The sequence below is a fragment of the Festucalex cinctus genome, chromosome 6 (assembly GCF_051991245.1).
Source record: "Festucalex cinctus isolate MCC-2025b chromosome 6, RoL_Fcin_1.0, whole genome shotgun sequence".
Taxonomy (NCBI): domain Eukaryota; kingdom Metazoa; phylum Chordata; class Actinopteri; order Syngnathiformes; family Syngnathidae; genus Festucalex; species Festucalex cinctus.
The window spans coordinates 18,392,202-18,413,907 of record NC_135416.1 but is presented as its reverse complement, the minus strand read 5'-3'; the positions used below and the strand labels follow the sequence as shown (position 1 = coordinate 18,413,907).

At 39.1% G+C, this 21,706-nt stretch overlaps 1 protein-coding gene across 1 annotated transcript in view; it reads right to left on the bottom strand.

Annotated features, from left to right (window-relative positions):
- Positions 1-2,364: 2,364 nt before the first annotated feature.
- The window catches only part of dnah6 (dynein, axonemal, heavy chain 6), a 57,686-nt gene continuing 38,344 nt past the window's right edge, over positions 2,365-21,706 (bottom strand). The window contains exons 56-81 of the mRNA XM_077524060.1: positions 21,542-21,658; positions 21,298-21,421; positions 20,946-21,142; positions 17,124-17,327; positions 16,101-16,226; positions 15,599-15,763; positions 15,309-15,376; positions 15,026-15,206; positions 13,975-14,154; positions 13,619-13,852; positions 11,127-11,262; positions 10,862-11,034; positions 9,743-9,933; positions 9,482-9,642; positions 9,255-9,343; positions 8,977-9,123; positions 8,737-8,875; positions 8,239-8,358; positions 8,018-8,139; positions 7,577-7,706; positions 7,300-7,427; positions 7,027-7,212; positions 6,443-6,515; positions 6,032-6,183; positions 2,747-2,969; positions 2,365-2,645 (exon numbers count right to left, since the gene is read on the bottom strand). Of these exons, the coding sequence (XP_077380186.1) occupies positions 2,542-2,645; positions 2,747-2,969; positions 6,032-6,183; positions 6,443-6,515; positions 7,027-7,212; positions 7,300-7,427; positions 7,577-7,706; positions 8,018-8,139; positions 8,239-8,358; positions 8,737-8,875; positions 8,977-9,123; positions 9,255-9,343; positions 9,482-9,642; positions 9,743-9,933; positions 10,862-11,034; positions 11,127-11,262; positions 13,619-13,852; positions 13,975-14,154; positions 15,026-15,206; positions 15,309-15,376; positions 15,599-15,763; positions 16,101-16,226; positions 17,124-17,327; positions 20,946-21,142; positions 21,298-21,421; positions 21,542-21,658 (3,870 nt within the window). The 3' untranslated portion in view covers positions 2,365-2,541. The remainder of the gene's footprint in view (positions 2,646-2,746; positions 2,970-6,031; positions 6,184-6,442; positions 6,516-7,026; positions 7,213-7,299; positions 7,428-7,576; positions 7,707-8,017; positions 8,140-8,238; positions 8,359-8,736; positions 8,876-8,976; positions 9,124-9,254; positions 9,344-9,481; positions 9,643-9,742; positions 9,934-10,861; positions 11,035-11,126; positions 11,263-13,618; positions 13,853-13,974; positions 14,155-15,025; positions 15,207-15,308; positions 15,377-15,598; positions 15,764-16,100; positions 16,227-17,123; positions 17,328-20,945; positions 21,143-21,297; positions 21,422-21,541; positions 21,659-21,706) is intronic.

The following is a 21,706-nucleotide window of genomic DNA, read 5'->3' as shown; positions in this document are numbered from 1 at the left end:
GAATGTGGGAGGAGACCGGAGTACCCGGAGAAGATCCACGCAGGCACGGGGAGAACATGCAAACTCCACCCAGGAAGGCCGGAGGCCTGGACTCGAACCCGATTACTCAATACTGGAAGGCGGACGTGCTAATCAGTCATCCACCGTGTCACCCTCATTCTGATATAATATATGCAAAGAGTTTCTGTACATATTAAATGAAGCATCACTTCAAGATGACCTCTTCACATTGTTGTGAAGAAAAATATTGATGAATACTCAAGTTTGCCGTCCCTACATTTCCATCTACCGTGATTGGTTTTATAAGATGTTTATTTTACATTACAAAACAAACCAACTTTATCTTTACACGTCTCACATCTTCCTTTTCTACCTTGATTTAACTTTACTCTGTTGTTTCAAATTTACTGTTGTTTTATCAATATTAATCTGGCTATTGCCAGGTTAACCCTCTCCAGGTCGGTGATGAGATCCTAACCAAAGTGTTGGAGTTGAAGTATGTTGGGGTCTTGAGCGGGAGATTGACAGTTGGATTGGCGCAGAGTATGCAGCAATTCAAACTCTGCAGAGGTCTTTTGTGGCGAAGATGAGTTGAGATGAAAGACGAAGCTCTTGGGTTACTGGTCAATCTACGCTCCTGTCCTCTCATATGGTCATGAGTTGTTGGTTGTAACCAGAAGAACAAGATCCTGGATACAAGTGATCGAAATGAGTTTCCTTTGCAGGGAGTCCGGGCTCTCCCATCAAGATAGTTAAGTGTGCGAAGGTTGGTCATCTGGAAGGAACACAGGGTGAAGCTTTTCCTCTGCGTTGAGAGGAGCCAGATCAGGTTGTTTAGGCATCTGATCAGGTTGCCTCCTGGGTGAGGTGTTCGGGGCATGTCCCACTGTGACAAGGACCCAAGACACGCTGGAGAGACTAGTGAGGGAGGTCTCATGATACCCCCAGAAGAGCTGGACGAAATAACTGGGGAGAGGGAAGTTTAGGCTTCCTTTTTTAAGCTGCTGCCACTGCAACCCAACCCTGAATACGCAGAATAGAATAAGTGTGTATGCCTACGTCTGTGTGAGAATGTATATGACAGATTGTGTTTGTCAATTCCTAGCTGCCTTAGCAATGAGGTGGATGCGCATACCCAATGTGTTTACACAACATGCCCTAAGTGACACAAATAGGAAGCTGCAGCATGTAGGGGCCGAGGCGGAAACATTTCATAATTTGATGATCAGCACTCTGTACAGTGCTGCTGCTTGTTAACCATGACCACGTGCATCTGCTGAGCGAGGTCGCTTAACCCAGCCATGCCCATTGCAAATTTAAACTATCTAACCTAGATTTAAAGACTTATATCAAGCCATAAAGTCTTATTGAAATTATTTACTATACAAGAGCAGAATTTCTAAGATTATTAATCTTGTTTTAAGATGATTTGTCTTTTATTTCTTACTTAGTTTGTAAATCCTACAATTAGTTAATTTTCACGCATAATAAGCTAAAATACTCTAAGAGTCTATGTTCACTAAAAAAAAAAATCTGATATCGAACCTGGACTTAAATGCTTATATCAAGCCATAGTCTTCTTTGTCTTGTTTTGAGAATTATATACTCTGCAAGAGCAGAATTTCCAAGATTATTAATCTTGTTTTAAGATAGTCTCATTTCTCATTTAGTTTGTAAATCTTAAAATTGGTTAATTTTTATGCACAATAAGCTCAAACAACCCTACATCCTGTTGCAATTTATTGCAAGCAAATTCCTGGTTGTACTTACTAAGCTCATTGTCCCTCTTTCCAGTGAACAGGCTAACAGCTCTGTGGTCTAGTCGTCGAGTGTCTATCCTCACACGGAGGTTGTGGGTTCGATCCCAGGCTGAGTCAAACCTAATGGTGCCATCTCCCTGCTTGACAGTCAACTTAAAGTACAAATAAAGAGTGACACTTGATACTCTGTTTCAGTAGTGATTTATACTTTTAAAAAAGATTAAGTATTTATAGCTTATTTTAAGATTTAATTGTTTGTTTTGTTACTTAGAATAAGTGCATACAGCTTATTTTAAGATTTAATTTCCTTGATTTGTTGCTTAGAATAAGTGTTTTAAGCTCATTTTAAGATTAATATAGAGCTACACATTTTTCTTATTTCAAGAAATCTAAGTAAGTAAAATTATCTTACGCACTGGCAGATAATTTCACTTGTTTCTAGTAAATTTACACTAAGAACAAGTGTATTTTATCTCATATTAAGCAGACGTGTTTTTGCAGTGCCCTGTGAACTCCAATTTCTATTTCTTTCTTTACCTGAGGCGAGATGTTACTATACATTTCATAATCAGCTTTGGACGATCAGGATGTACTGCTTGCAAGTGTTAGCTTGATAACTATGTGTGTAACTGATAAATAGCCCTTTTCGGATCCATCATGGCTCACTTGGCACAAAAGTTAAAGAATGTGCAATGACAGAGACAATGAAAATCCGTGATTGTGGTACATCTTACATGTATTTTAAACTCTAAAAAAAATGAGTGGCTAAAATGGGAACGACTTAGTCATTCAACTGGCACAGCAGAGCGGATGCTTTGGATATCCAGTAGTCGCTTGGTCGGTTTGATGGAAGCATTACAGTCACAACAAAATTAGTTGAGTGTCCTAGAGTGAGAGAAACATAAGAATGGAGAATAAACTTGTTATGCTTCATTTTGCAATGTACATTCGTCACTCCATGTGAAGGTCTTAGATGATGTAAGCACCTGTGGTGGAAAGAGTTCCTGCTCGAGCTGAGGTTTTGTAAAGTGGAGCCTGGTAGAGCTCAGGCTCGGGCTCGTAGTTCTGTTGTGGCTCAAAGTGCACCACAGGGAGAATGCCGTTCATCACTCGAGGTAATGAGTCTTCGATCACCATGTTGTCATCATCCCAGCGACTCGCATCCATGAACATGCCGTGCACGAGCACACCATTCTCAGGCATTGGCAACTGCATCCACAAAAAAAGAATCATTCATAGTAGTTGTGATGTTTTTTGTATTCCTCCAACAATCAAGTCACAATATTAAAGTGACAAATAGGATCTGCAGCTCTGAACAACTGTTCACTATTTTAAGTCACATTTTCATACTTTTACTCTCAATGCTCAAGAATTTCATAAAGGAGAATTACTTTTGTTACCCAAGTACAACAAATGTCATATAATTGAAGACTTATCAGTAGCATAATCTAATCATCCATCCATCCATCCATCCATCCATCCATCCATTTTCTTGACAGCTTATTCCTTACAAGGGTCGCAAGGGGTGCTGGAGCCGATCTCAGCTGGCTTTGGGCAGTAGGCGGGGGACATTGTTAAGAATAATTTCAGCAAATGTGTTATTTCAGAAGTGTGTGTTTATCAAACTGGTAGCCCCTTCTATGAAGTAGCTCTCAGTTTCAAAACGTTGGTGACCCCTGTAACACAGGGGGGCTTAACAGGGCTTCCGCGGGTCATCAAAAAGCATTAAAAAAATATATATATATTTAATGGATTTTGCTGAAATTAAGGCCATAAATGTCAATAAAAAAGCATTGAAAAATTGTGCTATAAATAAAGTTGAGTTATATACAACATTATGCAAAGGAATCACTATAACACAATTTAGCAATAATAAATGTGATAAAATATTTTTGGTGACGGTGGGACTGGTGACTTGTAATTTACAATGAACACAATGGTCTATGAGTCCATGAGTTGCTTTCATGTTCAACATACAAATTGCTCTGAATTTCTAAAGAAAAAATTACTGTTTCTGTCACCAATGTCCGGCATGAAACACTAATACCATCTGGTGGCAAAAAATGACCTCAACACAAATTTATGACTCAATTTTTGTCATGCCATTTAACTGATATATATATATATATATATATATATATATATATATATATATATATATATATATATATATATATATATATATATATATATATATATATATCAATGAACTGGATTGTATTTGGTTAATTAACAAGAGTATGAAAAACTTAGGTAATTAAAATGAACTATGGAAATCATGCAACTGATTATGATTAAAAAACATAATCGACTGACAGCCCTAATATATAAAGAGTATATGTATATCCAGTAAGGGTGTCACGATTTCGATTTTTTATCGAAATCGATCGAAATTACGTCACGATTTCGAGCATCGAAATAGAAGAGAGGACACACGATTCGATGCCCCCCCCTCCCGCGCCCGCCGCCACCGCCGCCACCGCCACCTCCCAGGAAAGCAAATGAGACGCAGCCATTCAGCTACTAGCTAACGGCACTTGTTAGCTGACTTCTCCTGCAGTCATGATGGCAAGCGCGGACAGACACAGCAATGGTGCTTCAAGCCGCTCCCGCTTCTCTCGTCACCAGTTTGGAAACATTTTGCGTTCCCGGTGAGTTATGTCGACAACGTTCACGTTGTCGATAAAAAGACCACAGTTGCAAGATATGCTATGTGCGCGTACTGTACTCGGCCACGGTGTTACGCCCGGCTCGTCAAGGGGAAGGGAAGTAACACAATAACAGAAAATATAGAGTAGATAAACACGGGTCGACTTTAACATCTGAGTAGTTTTAATTGAAATTTCAGGCAGGGGTTTGACAAGGGAGTGAAAGTGGAAGGTGAACAAATAATAACCGCATTTGACAGAACTGACAGAACGGAGGAGAAACAACAATAACCAATAGGGGTATAATACACGGATACACAATAGCGTCGCGCTGGCACAGTCGTCCAATCGGAGTGTCGCGCTGGCACAGTCGTCCAATCGGAGTGTCGCGCTGGCACAGTCCTCCAATCAGAGTGTCGCGCTGGCGCATTCAAACTGAAGTACCATTATACGGGCACCAGCCGACACAAACACACACATACATACTAGGGGAGCGGAGCCGGCGGCGGGCCCGAGCCGCCAGCCGTAACAACGGGAAACACGACAAACATGACGGGACATTTACGCAGGCATCACAAAGATTTAGATTTATCAAATTCAACTAGAAGTGGGAAAACAACGGTCCAACCAACTATTTCATCCTCATTTACAGTGAAACTTCCACACACTTCAGCTCGCGCGAAACGCCAGATCCATAGGTCTATTTATAGCAGCAGACCTGCAGCCTTGGAAAACGCTGGATTCAAACATTTAATTAGTGTACTTGAACCACGCTACAGTATGCCCAGCAACTGTAAATGTTGGGATATAGTTTGTTCAGGCTGTATTTGTTCCATGACTTTGGATACAATATATTTTTTGTTGTTGTTGCACATTGCACATTATTTTAAGAGGAACGCACAGCACACTGTTGTAACCAAAAACAGTCAATAGATGGCAGGCACCCACTGTGACTTTTTGTTTTTGTTTTTTTATTTTTTATTTTACACTTCAGTAAGAACAAGACGGTTAACTTTATATTGTAAATAAATTCTTTGAATTTGATCATTCCTGCCTAATGTCAATTATCATATATTACATAAATTTACACAAAAATAATATGGAAATTGCATCACCTATATGTAGCCGATCTTTTGAAATAAGATTTACTGTACAATGAATAGAACCAATGATCATAGACTAGCCTTAGCCTACAGAAGCATATGCCTCTGTGTTATAAAGTGGGGGAGCGGAAAAAAAAAAAAAAAATAAAAATCGAAAAAAAAATCGAATCGTGACCCCAAAATCGAAATTTAAATCGAATCGTGGAGTTGGCGAATCGTGACACCCCTAATATCCAGGTATATGTATGTATGTGAATGTGTGTGTGTTTGTGTGTCTGTGTATATTTAGTACGACATGGACATTAAATTATTTTTAAGTTGCATTAAAACAATATTATAAAGCATAAAATTAGATTTGCTGATGAATTGCAGAAACCCTGCTTTGACTTCACCTTAAGTTATTTTCTTCTTAGATATTTGTACTTTTTAAATCAAGTATTAAATTCAAGGACTTTGTACAAGAGTGATTTCATCCGTTGCAAAATAAATAGCATCTAAAAAAGCGCGTCGACTGTTGTACCTCCGCGTCCATCGGAAGTTTAGCGTTGCTGTTCAGATTGCGCAGAGCCTCGGCCACAGCGGTCTGGTCCCGGTACACAGGCACCACGTTGAAGCGGAAGTTGAGTTCATCGATGGGCAAATTGTACCGCCGGGCGTGATTCTGCAGGACCGCTACATGTCAACAGTTTGGAGAAAATATCTGTGTTACCTTCAAAAGTGTTTTTCCATTACTCGTCTGCTGGCCTTAGAATAAGCCAAACTGTGAAAAAGGATTTGGGTTTTCCTTTTCAAACTCAACACATAGTATCAATTATCACACCATGCAATGGCCATGACTTTAGAATATATTCTGTCAATTTAGAGATTTGTCGTACCATCGCGGTCCATTAAAAGATGAAAAGGAAACATTTTTAGTGCAGCAGTTGCATACCAGTTAGAAAGCCCTGAGGAAAGAAGAATCCAGATATCCAAAAAGATTTGGGGTGGCCACGTGTGATCCAAGTCTAAAAGGAGATAAAAAATATAAATGTAATTAAACTTGTCTCCAAGTAACTCATGCAATGTGCTCAAGTCATGCGTGCATGCATATCAGCCAACTAATTGCATATGAACAAAAAAAGAAGTGGTGCAACTGGCACAGAGTACGCGTAGAACGTGTTGTCACGACTCACTTTACAACATTGTGACATTATCTTCTTCCTTGGGGCTTCTTTTTATGTATGTGTGTAAAGCGAAGGCACACATTTTCAAATGTGCAATACACGTTGAGACCTGTCTCATTAAAAAAATGTTTGCGTTGGGGGTGATGTACAAAGGAAAAGTAGTAAAATATCCAGGTTGTGCATGTGTTTTTAGACCCTTCGAAACTGCTCAACGTGTGATATTTGCTCAAAGCTACTTTTGCCATTGCCGCAGAATCCAATGTGCATGTGTGTGTCAAGAATCTATGCTTAAAATAAAAGATGAGTTAGAGTTTATCCTCTGGGAATCAAGACACATAAAGTAGAACAAAACCTCAACAAAGTAGATCCTGAGGTATAAGTCCTTGACCCAGGAAGCCAAGCCTTTTAGAGATGGGTAGGAGGCGTTCGACCATTGGGCGGGAACATTGTTGTTAACGAAGCTTGTGTAGATTCGGTCCATCTCCTCCGACATCACCACCAGACCTCCAATGGCCTTCTGCAGCGTGACCAGAGACACCTGGAAACACAAAAAGCACACATTGCTTCAATTTAACTTTCTTTGATTAGTTAGACCTAAATAATTAAGAATCATTCTTATAATTACCCTCAGTAAGCGAACCAGTTTGGTGAATCTGTCGGCCTCCTGGCCCAACACAGTTGTGAGGGAGTTGGCGCGACCCTTATCGTCTCTCTCAAACATAGACTCCAGCGCCTCGTCCATATCAAGGCGATCTACACGCACATGCAGACAAACAAAACACAATGTCAGACATGTATTGTACTAGTGAAAATAAGCTCTGCCTTAAATAAATCCTTTCATAACCATTATCGAAAAATAAATGGTGTCTCCAATGATAAATAAAAATGGTGTTTCTGCATACCAGGAAGCTTAGCAAGTATAGCTTCGGCAAGCTCGCAAACTATCTCGTCATTGCTTTTGCCTCCTAGTTGTGCTGAAGAGCGAGGATTTACATCCAGAATAGTGTTGATCAGATTCATCGTTTCTTGGCGCTGTGGAGAAGAAAATGTAAAGCACAGAGAGGATTTAATTGGCCAATTTTTTTAAATATCTAAAAATGCATTTCAATGACAGAATGAGCATTCTGTTATGTTTCCAATGTGCCTATTGTTTTTTTTTTATTTTTTTATTTTCATTTTACTAAGCTTGTGTTATTATGAATTCCATATTATATACAATCTTGTATATGGACAACAAAAATGTTAATGGTTTGTTAAGTGCCTATGACAGAATGACTCAATAATGGTTGGAGATGAATGCTGACAATTCTCACTTGTGTCTTTTACAACTGTAAGCTCCATACCTGGAAGGCCAGGTTGGCGTTTTCATGCATGCCGAAGACCTCAGGGTCATCAATGATTGGAAGGTTCTCAATGTACTCTATATATAAATCCAATGTGTCTAACGCAGGGGCATAGTAGACACCTAATGAACAGGAGAAAGCAGTAAATCAAAGGAACATACAGTTGTGTTTCAAATATTTGCAGTCCAACAGAAGAAAGCAAATGGAATTTTCAGAGGTACCGGATTCTGAGAAGGTGTAGAGAGGCGCCAGAGTTTTTGGGGAAAAGAATCCTTTTAGGACTGTTTTGAGGCAGCGTTGGTCCCACACATCTGTCACTCTGCCTCCGTATGTGATCTCACCTGGGGAAACACACTCACATTTGACCAGTTTGCTCCTTCCACAAGAGAAGGTTCAGTAACATGCTGGATTAATCAACACAATTGAAACGACAATCCATGCTCGAGACTGAGCTTCTTAAAAGTCATATTAAAAGCAGCACATCTGTTAAAAATGAGAGGTTCTACATATTTCATTTGTGCAGTTCCAAACATCCTCTAGTGGTTAGTATATTAGTGCAGTTTAATTTTAATTAGGCATGTTTTGGCTACCTGTTTCAGAACCATGCTCATGGCCAGATAAAGGGGAACATAACAAATGTAACAAAGTGCCTCAATATTCAGTGTTAAACTTATTCGTGATTGTAGGTTGCTTATGTACGTTAATTTGGGTTCACCTACTGGTGATATATGTAAGTGCATCCCAGGGAATAACAGCATTTTTGCAGTAGAGTTCAAGGTTGAGCAGAGCACACTCCCTGTCACTGTCACTGAACTCATAGGGAATGTTCCAGCCAAGAGGACCAAACTTTTTGCGCTCCTGAAGTGCACGTGAACAAGAGAAACATTTAAAGGTATACTAATACAGCAGAAAGCAAAACGGCAAAATATTGCACCGTTGCATAGGTATTAGGTACGAACCTGAATGACTGCATGGAAAAAGCAGAGTCCAAAGACCATCTTCTTCCACTCCAGCCCCAGAGTGTGCTCTTCAAAGAAATCGTTCGAGATCTCTGTGAAGGCTCGACGAATGTTGGCACGCAGACCTTTTGGAGGTTCATTTGTCACCTTGAAGAACCAAATACAAGCCAACAGAGTCAATGATTACATGTTTGTTTCCTAATGAGTTCATTTTGTCCGATCATTATATTGCAACCAGAAAAATCACTAATGCACTTCATATTCAAGCTGAAGTTTACCTTGACGGAGTTTTGTAGCACTGTAACCGGAAACACTTTGGTAGGCATGGAACTCAAAAACAAACGGAAGTTCTCATGGATTGATATGTCTGCAGAGGAAAAGAACGTCTCACTCAATATGCAAAACATGCCATACGCTACAATAAAAATAAAACAATTGTGGCAACAGTTCCATGTGTGATACTGTGTATATGAAGTTACATAATTAGGATTATTATTCTTTTTACCAGGCTCGGCGAAGGTCTTAATGATCTCTTCCATGGGAAGCATCCAAGAGACCGCTAAATGACAGTTTTGCAAGAAAACCCAGCCTCCGTCCTCTAATGCTGATTTAATCATTTTCTCTGCTATGGGCCCCTGTCCTTGACCCAATGAAATGGACTCAACCCTAATGGTTACAGAGAAAGGATTATTTCAATATGTGATTTATAAACAATATTTCACTTTAAAATCACCTTGATTGCATCACATTTCTTAAATAGTCTTACCTATCAAGACAATCCCTCTCTTTTGCAAAACGCTGGAAGGCACCCATAGGGTCAGAACCAGTGCTGAGGATGAAGACCAGTGGCGTGGATGGAGACATGTCATTGTAGAGATTAGCCAAATCAATGGGAGGGTTTTCCACAAACTGCTTCCCTAAGCTGACAATCACAAACTCTGTTGCTGCGAAAACAACCTAGACACGAAAGAAAGATACAATTTACAAAATATTTGATCTTGATATTGCTGTGGTACCATAACTTCAAATTATCAACCACAAAAAAAGACGATACAAAGGGTGGGTGGAACGTAACATAATGCAAGTCCATTTACTGGTTGACAAATAAAACTTAATTTTGTGCAACAATAGAAATTGAAAGAGAAGAACAGAGAACGGCCTTCTCACAAACAAAGTTAGTCTTGTTCTTGTAACAGTTTTCATGGTTGACCAGGATGTCACATTTTGAGGATCATTAAGATCACACACAAGCTGTAGTGTTTTCTTTTCTTGAGACCCTTTCCCAAGTCTCCTATTATAGTTGTGTAAGATGTAGACCTTGAAAACACTGATTATGTATCATTTGAAGAGCTGCATTTCTGAATGCGATGGCTTAAAAAAAATGATTGGGATTTACACAATGAGAGTACAGCACAATACAAAACATCTCTCAGTGACACTGGACATAAAATGTAGTTTTATACAGAGGTGGGCAATTTAGAAAATTTTGCTGGTCCACCATTTGCCAGCAACTTCAGCACCCTTCTATTCTCATCAGTCCATCATTTTATCAAGCCGAAATAATCTGTAATCGTCTTTCCGCCATTTTATTTTGACCATGCTTCCATCACCAATTCATCACCACTATTTCAGGATTAACAGCCAAATATGGTCATTCCGTCAGTATTGACCACCATCAACTAGTCCGTCATTCGTCAACAAAACGGGCGTCTGAGAGGTCAGATTAGTGGACAGTACACTGATGAACGGTCCATATTTTTTATTTTTTTTTAAGTTTCTCTTAATTCGTCAGAAAAACAGGCTTAATGCCAGACAGACAGTCATAACTCATGGATGCCCGTCTCTGCCTTTACAATACTATCATATATTGATGATTGTAACCTACCTTCTCCTCCATGAAGCTCTTGATGAGGACCAGTTTTTGAAAAGAACTCAGCCTTTCATTCCAGTAGCCTTTGATTCCACTCTTTTGCTTCCCTTCTTCTGACATATCAAGAGGTGGCAAAACCGACACATAGCCCTCCCAACTTTCTGGATTAAAAGATGACTCAAAACTTCCTAAATAAAGATAAATTGAATTAGTTATAATACTCTATAAATCTACACAACAGAAACAAATTACTAGGCTAGAAGTTGGGGTGCATTTTTACCGAGCTGAACATGGATGTGTGTTGCAATGATTTCTTTGGGTATGCCCTTGAAACAGGGAAGTGACTCTTCCAGTTCACAACATGTCTCCCAGTAATAATCACTTAGCCATGGGACATCTGGTCGCTCCTCAAATTCCTATAGGAGATTTGAGAGAAGTGATGATTACAAGAGTGGGTGTTGTGCTTGCTGACGAATAACGTCAACATAATTTCCACATATACCGCAGGAGAAGTGAAGTTAATGTATGGAAAAGACGACACATGAGCAAGGAAAAGAAAAGGAAGAACAGTATTAGAATTACAATCAGCCAGCCAGACCTGTTATCGTTGGATAAAATTAGCACACAAATAATATATTCCCAGGCCAGTTTGTATTGTGATCTCCAAACCCGGCCATCAAATCAGACTGTAGTTCTACTCACCTGTTGCAAGTAGATAATAGTCTGGGGTTAATTGAAGTCCAAATGACCTTGGAAACACATTCTTCTAATATTCTACAAGGGTTTTTGCAGTTATTGTTACAGATCTATCAGTATGTTGCATGCAAGTTCTAAGATTTCTGAAAAATGAACACATTACTGGTATATTTTTTATTTATTTATTTATTTATCCATCCATCCATCCATTTTCTTGGCCGCTTATTCCTCACAAGGATCGCGGGGGCTGCTGGCCCCTATCTCAGCTGGCTCTGGGCAGTAGGCGGGGGACACCCTGGACTGGTTGCCAACCAATCGCAGGGCACACAGAGACGAACAACCCTCCACACTCACACACACAACTAGGGACAATTCGAAGCGCCCAATTAACCTGCCATGCTTGTCTTTGGAATGTGGGAGGAGACCGGAGTACCCGGAGAAGACCCACGCGGGCACGGGGAGAACATGCAAACTCCACCCAGGAAGGTCCGAGCCTGGACTCGAACCGGAGACCTCAGAACTGGGAAGCGGACGTGCTAACCACTCGACTACTGTGCCGCCCCTATTTATTTATTTATTTATTTATTTATTCATTTTTATTTATTTATTTATTTTTTCTATCGTGTTTAACTGTTTTCTTTTAGTGTTTAAATGTTTTTATTTGGTAGTTATTACATTTTTAGCTCCAGTGTTTTCTCATGAGGGAGCCTCCACAGTGAGAGGGATGCTTGGTCTTCATCCATCTCACTGTGGATGAACTCCTCCTGGGTGCCTTTCCTTACAGGGTACTTCTGTGCCCCGCCATGTTGTGGTTTTCATGTGTTTGTTGGGTTTTGGGTGTGTCTGTGGGTATGATCATTTTCTTTCTTTTATTTTATTGTGTTATGGATGTCCAGCACTTTGAGTTGCATTTTAAATGTATGAAAGGTACTATATAAATAAAGTTGATTGATTGATTGATAGAATATATAGTTGCAAAATATGGACATTCAACAGGAAATTTTCCATCCATCCATCGAGGACTTTTCTCAAGTGAAGTTTTAATCAGATTCATGAAAAGATTCTCCAAACAGAAGACGAGCTGGCACTTGTGGCAGCAAATCAATTCACTTTTAAATTCAAGTTCCCTCCAGCTCTCCTCATTAGCATAGCAAATTTATTTGTTGTGTTATCCACCATCGGAGCCTGAGCAGAACTGACAAGAGGCATTAAATCTACAAAAGGTAAAGGCAGCATGTGGAACATCACTTCAACAATACAAAAAAGTATGGCGAGGAATAAGCGACAAAACCAGATGGCATGGCAAAAAAAAAGTGCTTAACTTCTATGTTAAACCAATCCTTCACCAACCGAACCATAATACCAGTTTCAAAACAGACTGTGAGTGTTGCCACAAGCCTAAATTGTAGGCCTGAGGCTCTCACTCCCCAACCAGCTAAATGTATGGAGATCATGAACCACATAGAAAATATCACACCAGCTACCATTCCCAGTTTTCCAGTGGGACAAATTCAGCAGAGGATGCAACAGCCCTACTGATCTACACTGCATTGAAGCACCTGAGAGAACATATACCGTACATCTTTGTAGACTGCTCTTCAGCTTGCAACGCAATTTTACCAAGCAAATTTCAAGATTCAAAATGCAATAGCTCAAATGTAGAACTAGATTTTGAACTTTATACAAATGAAAAGCTTGTCATATGTAGCTCGTCGATCAAGGATTATCAGCACTGTGGCCCTCATAAGGTCCGTTAATACTCTATAAACTGTGTGCCACAACCTCAGAATAGATCCATCCATTTCCTGAACTGCTTATTCCTCACAAGGCTTGTGGTTTGTGACAAAGAAACTTTTAAATAACAAATTCATCTATATATCAGCATAGAAGTATAGAAAGATGTTTTGTTTTTGTTTTTTTTTGCCATTGAGAGGATTTTTTTGGGGGGGGGCATTTTTTTCTTATCACCAACTGCCACACTGGAGTGTTCAGCCTTTGTATTTTACCCTAAGACGGTAAAAATAACAGATTTTTCAACAAGCTATTTTTAGCCTATAATGTCATTCCCCATCCCACCTTTTCCATGCCTGTAGAAGACCGAATGAAATTCTGCCACTCCGCCTCCGAGATGTCACCGCGGTGCTTCAGGATCTCAACACACAACATGAAGCTGTAGATGAGTTTGTGCTGCTCGAACAGGCCCCGGGAAACATTTATGTAGGAGTTGAGTAAGATCTGGTCAAGTAGGATCTGCAGACGCTCTTCCAATATATCGCTCTTTTCAGACATCTCGATGGTAGTGTTGAAGAGCTGCAGTTGGTGGTATAAAGAAACATTCACAAAAATTGAATATCATCGTTATGCATCACTCACAACATACCAATCCAAATTTTTCCAGATGATCATTAAACTTCAAATACAATCTTTCTCACCTGTTTAAAGTACTTGAGTGAGAACTGGTACATGGGATCAATTTCAGAGAGACTGGCGACGACAAAGAACAGGACAGAACCTCGGGTGGCTACAGATCGGTAACCCTCTCTTGCATTATTGATCATCAGCTCGGTGGCCTCTGCTTCCTCCAGTCGTTGTTTGATAGCTGCTGATGTCACCTGAGGAAAGTAGAAAAGCACAAAAAAAATAATGGAGCGTAATAATAAAACTGTCACATCCGAGATTTGCAAAAGCACACACATAAGTGCTCCTCGAAATTGGAAGAGTGTGGCATAAAAACATTTCTGCTTGAAATCTGACAAGTGGCCAACTCAATTTCAGATTTTATTTGTAGGTCTTTAGTTCATAGATCAAGATTTGTAACATGGTTTATAATGAAAGACCACATTAACTCATTCACTCCCAGCCATTTTCACAGATGCAATCCCGTTCGCTCCCGGCTGTTTTACTGAATTTTGACTGATTTGGCAAGGCCCACAGAATATTGTGTTCAATTGCTATAAAAAGCATGGAATCTACCAAAAGAAAGATTAAAGTCTCTTCTTTCATCAGGAAAAAAAAGTATGTTTCTATCTGTTTCCGTTTTGCAGCAATTAGCATTAGAAGAGAGCTAAGTTTAATCAGTTTTCAAAAATCTATTTAAAATTGTAAGTAATTTAGCTTTTTTTTTGTAGATGGCCCTGGTTGATCTCCTTTGCTCTGCTGCCACCTACTGGCTGTTTGTGTAATAACTACCATTTCTGCAACCGTTCTTTGCAGTTGAGAGGCTGCATCAAAGCCTTCTGTATGCTCTATCATAAAAACCCCAAAAAAAACAAAAAAACATATAAATACGTCTTTGGGACACTTAAAACATAAAAAACGTATTTACACGTTATTGGCAGCAAATGAGTTAATAGGTAAGCAAAAGTAGCTTAGATCAAACCCCTTTTGGAAGGAAGTTGTAGAATAAGATTCAAAATGATCTATGATGATGTTAAATTTGACACCAAGGTAGTAAATTCGCATTTTTTTTAAAGTCAGATTTACCTTTGATTCCTGGAGAGTGGTAACTAGCTCCTCATTGTCGAGTATGTTTCCCTCGGAGGTGAAGAGAAGCTTCAGAATGCGATCTTCGATGTTCTTCAGCTGGATGCGGTCATTATTGATGCGCACAACCAGATCGTTTCTCTGCTCTTCCAGGTGTGGGCTTTCCAGGCACACCACATCACTGAGAAGAGGATGGTTGGAGATCAAATTATTTGGGAGAATAGGATTGCATCGCTTGTTACTGCTCATTAAAAAAAAAAAAAAAAAAAGTGCAGAGTAATACCCAAGCAGCTGGTCCTCTAAGCCAGACTTTGTCACAGTGAAGTTGATGATTGTTACTTTGATACACACCTGAATGGTAAAAACACACATATGAAAACATTACTTCATAGGCCTTTTTTTTTTTTTTTAATTCACCACTCCCAAGGAAAAATAAATAACTCTCAACAGTTTAAAGCTGGTGGGAATTAGTCCTGTGAGGCTTCCATGACAGGCATCATGTATCACTACACTACAACTGTGATTACAACGAGCGAAAATGTGTGAACGTGCGACACTAGGTGCTGTCACTACCTCTGGTAGATAGTGTGGATTGGCCATTTTAGTTGTCATGTAAAACCGGAAATTTTTGTCATAGTCAATATCTGAGTCTCCAAGTCGGATCAAAGTCCTTCCACCAGCCACAAATGTCTGCTTCAGCAAGACGGGCTCCAGAGCAGGATCCAGGGTCTCCTTTAACTACACACACAGAAAGAAGAGAACAGCCTTGACAATGCAATTCTTTGTTCTGACATAAATAATTTAACTTAATGTTTGTTAAACCTCTAAAATTACAAAAACTGAACATCAACCTTTCAGCCACATTATGATTATTTTATTTCAGTTATAAAACTCATCTCTTTCATTGTCCAAGTCTGCATGAATTGTAGTAAAGTTGTTAACCAAATTTTTCTCGTTATAATTTCTTTTGGAGTCAATAAAGCAGCAGTTTTCAAAGCAACATGCATTTTCATGATCAATTATGGACGTTTTCAGTCTGACATGAATGTACAAAGTTCAGCCGCATTTTTTCTACCTCCTCCAGCAGAACAGGCATGCCCATTCGGATGGCATTTTCCAGCTTGTGAAGAAAGTTTGGATCAGTGAGCTTGATCACTTTTAAACCGTTCTTGACCTCCTTTGAGCGTATCCATCGGTTAGCCTAAAAAAGAAAGAATGGGCAAGGTATGTCTGAACATGAAATGATATGGAACCAGACATTCTAGTTCAACCTCTGAAAATATTTTAGTCAAAATACACACTTTCATTATGTAAGTCAATGGAAAATTAAAAAAATATAAATTGCAGTATTATCTTGTGTAAACATTGCCTTTATTCTGACAGCAAGTCGACTGGATATTATTTACAGTTATTGAATTGAAAAGGACCACAGAAACATGAGCAGCTCTAAAGTAAACACATATAGTTAAGAGGAAGATTGGGTGAAGTGATACGTGACATTTAATTTTTTTTTAGCTCATTTGCTCCCAAAAACGTATAAATATGTTCTATTTTAAATGTTTTAAATGTCCCAAAGACGTATTTTTTTTTTAAATGTTCTTTATGCTAGAGCATACAGAAGGCTTTGATGCAGCCTCTCAACTGCAGAGAATGAGAGAAGCAATGATAGTAATTACAAAAACGGCCAGCAGGTGGCAGCAGAGTATAAGAGATCAACCGGGCCATGTTGAAAACAAGCTATTTCCCCACAATTCTAAACAGATTTGTGAATAATGATGAAACTTAGCTGTATTCTAATGATAATTGCTGCAAAATTTGATCAGATAGAAATATACTTTTTTTTCCTGATGAAAGAAGAGATTCTAATCTTTTTTTTTTTTTTTTTTTTTTTTTTGTAGGTTCCATGTTTTTATAGCAAAAGAACATAATATTATCTGGGAATTGGAAAATCAGTCAAAATCCTGTAAAACAGCCGGGAGTGAAGGTGATTGCTTCAGTAAAAAAAATGTCTGGGAGTGAATGAGTTAATAAAGAGACAATATTTCCTCAATAATATTGTATATTGTATGTTAAGGACAGTTATAATTAGTTTGTTCACCTGATCTTGGGGGTCAATCATGAGAGGCCAGCGGCGACCCTCATTCACCAGTATTCCATTCTCTGTGGAGACGGTGTCCCGGGGCAGACCTTCATTATTCCATTGCTGAATGACATATGGGTCACCCAGAATGTTGATAAGGCTGAAGCTGGCACTTATGGGAATTTTCAGTTGCTGGCACTGTATTATCCACTCATCAACCAGCTGAAGAAAGAGAGAAAATGTGAAAACTTGAATATATTAATTGAGCTTGATAGCAGACTTTTTCCTAGTTTATTTCATTACGCATTACAAATAATGAAGTGGACATATTTTATATAAAAACAAAATTCAGAAGAAAGGAAGCAGTGGGAAGAATAAATCGTGTGTGCCCCCCCCCCCCCCTTTTTTTTTTAACTGGGGAACAAAACATTTATGTTTCACAATCAAATTTCCCTTTAGCGTTCTCTATTTAAATAAATCACCAGTTCTTCTAAATGATTTTTAACCTACTCTGCAGATCACTTGTCTTAAAAAAACATATTGGTCTATCTCTTGTCATATTCAGTGTTGCCAGTAACGCGTTACTCAAATAAGTTGCTTTCTAAAGTAACTAATAGTCTAACGCGTTACTTTATTCTACAAAGTAGTCTGATTAAAGTTACTGTCCAGAGAATCAATGCGTTACTCCACATTTTTCATGAAGAATGCAAACTATCTCACTGTTGTAACAGTCACAAACAACTACTGCTAACTACGAAGATGAGGCAGAAGTCATTGATCACCACACTGAATTCAGCCATGGTCTGGTCATGAATGGTTTGCACATTCAAAACAAAAGTGATGATACTTTTACTACTAGTTTTATTAACCAACAGGCACACAACACAACAAAAAAAGTGTGCATTATGGACCATAAAAGTGGTAAAAAAAATAATTTATTTCCATCCTCAACTGGTCCGTGAAGCATTATGGGATGAGGTCGTCTCCGCCCTCTCGCCAGGGGGAGTGACGTCAGACAAGTTACGTTTTCAGTAGGGGTGGAACAAAAAAAACGATTCGACCGAACCATCGTTCGTCAAGGGGAGCTAAACGACCGTATCGGTTGCGAGTGAGGCTTTATGGTTTTCATAACAATAGCAAGAGTTCTGCGCCGTGCTCTACTTGTTTTGTTTACATTTCAGTAGCATCACCATTCAAGCTACTTCCGTGTTTCCGTGCTCGCGACACGGCGCGCGCGCGCGCAACGAGTGACAACATACAAATGGAGACAGTTAGCAGAAGCCGGTGCCGTACATCTCGGTATTTCCCATGGCTATCGAGTCCTCTCGGTGCACTTGTATGTCCCGGGCCGGCGTTGGTACTGCGCGCGAGCCAAAAAGAATAACTCCCGTGACGATCCAATGCATGGATTCAAACGACACAGGTATGTCCCACAGCCAACACACCAGCTAAGCTAAAAGCACACTGCAAGTATCTCATTTCTCAGTTTGTGGCTCCCTGTCAATGTCTACAACTAGCATGAGCAGCAGATAGGAGAACTGAGACGTGCCCGCGATTACGACAGCCCAAAAAACAAAATATAAACAGTAGTGATTCTGTGGTCATCATCGTGTCTCAGATTAAAAAAAAACAAAAAAAGATGTCATACATTAACCAAAAATGAAAGTGATGACAAAAGAAAAAACAATTGTTAAATACAAAAATTGTTGATTAAAAAGGGAAATGAACTTTTGGAAATATTTTTGCATATATTAAGTGGTTAAAATGTGTTTGATAGATTTATTGTTCCATAAGGTGGCTTCATATTTCTTTTGGCTGGACGGTAGGTTTATTTCATGTCTTAAATTTATGTTTCTGAAATACTTCACAATGTGCAAATATTCTGTTTAATTGTGTTGGTGTCTGTCTAAAGGTTAAATATTTATATTTAACATTAAATTATCAACCTTTTGTTTTCCTGATCCTTATTTTGAAGAGAAAAAACAAACAAACCAAAAAACAATTATAACTGTCAATAACTACTAATAAATATTTAAACTGATACATGTGTACACACTGGAATAGCGGAACAAACAAACAATAGAGGAATTTAGGGGATTTTCATTTTCAACCTGGATAGATTTTTATTTTTTGTTTTATAAAAAGTATTTACGTTACAAGAAGTCAAGAGAGACTGCCTATTTTGTTTTTCATAAAAAAAACTTTATTTTCATGTTAAAAATGCACTTTCAATAAAGTATTTGGAACTCCGTTTCTACTGCATTATTTTTATGTTGAGATGGTGTTATCGGCAGCTGCTGAAAGTAACTAAAAAAGTAACTTTTAATCTAACTTAGTTACTTTTAAAATCAAGTAATCAGTAACGCAATTTAGTTACTTTTAAAACCAAGTAATCAGTAAAGTAACTAAGTTACTTTTTCAAGGTAACTGTGGCAACACTGGTCATATTCTTGATCTATCGTGTGACATAACAAGGCTAAGAGCTACCTACATACGTACATAAAGTGCATAATTGCAATGTGCAGTAGAGGTGTGCAAAATTTCCGATTCTTAGATTATTCACGATTCGGCCGTGGAACAATCGAGAACGATTCACAAACGTCCAAATTCCGATTATATAAATATGCCAAGGGAAGCGAAACGAGCGAAAAGTACGCGGAACTGAAACGCAGTAGCGCGCGCGGTCTTCGGGACGCTTTTTGGGACGGACCGAGAGTACACATCTACAACTCACGCCTCGAGATTCAAAACAACAACAAGCATGGCTGAGCTGACCAACCCACCTCTTCGTGAGATCAGACCTGCTCCGAAAAGGCAAACAACTTCAGGCGGAAGTATCAGCTAGCTGGCTGCAGTGCGTCGGTTAGCGTTCTACAGGGCGCCGCGCAGTGATACGAACGAACGAACAGAAAAGTAGTGGCTGGCGGTAATGGCGTCTGACTTTATTCAGAAAAGAGTATTGTGGTGGAAATGTATCACGCTTTTGAAAACAAATAGTTTTTAGAAGAAAAACGCTTTATTTCCGAGACCCCAGCCAGCTTGCTGGACTATTTTCTTTTTTATTTTCTTCTCGTCCAACGTCGAACCAGAACGCGTGTCACCGAACGCTGTCAAAAAGAAGTCAGTGCTGATCGCACACACGGGAGGTGAGGATCAAATTGAGATTCATGTTAAAAAAGCCGAACGATCCCATTAATGTTTACACGTTCATGTTTACACAAGTTAAAAAGCAGAAAAGCACTTGAGGTTTTTTTTTTTTTTTTGTACCTCTGAGAAACTTTAATGTTTACATGTTCATCTTTACACAACTTAAAAAGCAGGAAAGCACTTTTTTTTTTTTTTAGGCATTTGTATTGAAGTAGTAGTTCACATTGTCTTTCATTTATACCTCAATGCACTTTTGAGTGGATAAAAATAATATATTTTTGCTCAATGCTATGTTTTATTCTGTTGAAGACTGAATATACTTAAAAGCTGTTGTTACAGAATGAGGACTTGAGTATTTTATTTACTGTTTTGACCTGTTAACTTGATACTGAAATAGTAGTTTATGTAGGCCTGGGAGGACTTTTGTACTATTTTTGTAACTAATGTACGAAACATTAAAAGCACAAAAATACATTGTTTTTTTTCTGCTGCCTGGGGGGGAAATCAATAATCGTTTTATAATCGAATCGTAGCCTCTGAATCGTAATCGCAATCGAATCGTGAGGTGCCCCAAGATTCCCACCTCTAATGTGCAGAGTAGCGTATGTATTGTGTAAAACTGCAGCTGTGGTGTTGTTTTCACAGCTGCCTATATTGTAAGTGACAATGAAAGAATGAACAGACTCGTCTTACCAGTTTTCTATAGTGAGAGGTGAAAGCTCCATAGTAGGCCACACAAGCAGCAGCGATGAAGACATTGCCTACAACGTCGATAATCTGTTGATCAAATGTGGCAACACTTTGCTCCCAGCGCACTTGCTCGTCTCCTAAAGCCGATGTGAGCTTCCCTGCTCTGGTCAAACGAGCCTGTGTCACCGCCATTGTGTTAACTGCGTGAAAAGAAAAAGAGTCCGAGATAATGACGGGAATTTGCTTTTAATAAAACATTGCAAGGCAAAATTGCTTCATGGTGTACATTCAGGAAAGAATCCATAGTTAATAAGAGTTTTAGTTTAGTACAGGTAAAAAAAGATATGGCAATCACCCAATTCCTGCTTTTCATTAAGGCTGCTGTCATATGATTCCTGTAGAACCCTGATCTTGTCTTCCACACTCTGGAGCAGTTGTTGCTTCTCTCTCAGCGTTGCCATTGTGAGTTCCAGCTCCGCCTATATTGGATGTGCAGGTATAATTGTGCATACAGAAACAGTGAACCAACCGTTTTAAGTGAGTGTATACAGCTCAGCTCCATTGCTATTTATGTCTGTGCCGGAGACTAAATTGCTGACCTGCGCCTTGGCGAATGCTTCTCTCTTTGGACCAACTTCCTTGAGGATTCTGGAGTATATGTCCATAGCCCGAACCCACATACACATGGATTTGCATGCTTTGGATACCTTCTCCACCTTTAAACCAAACAAAGGTTCAGCAAAAAGATAAATGATGAAATCTCT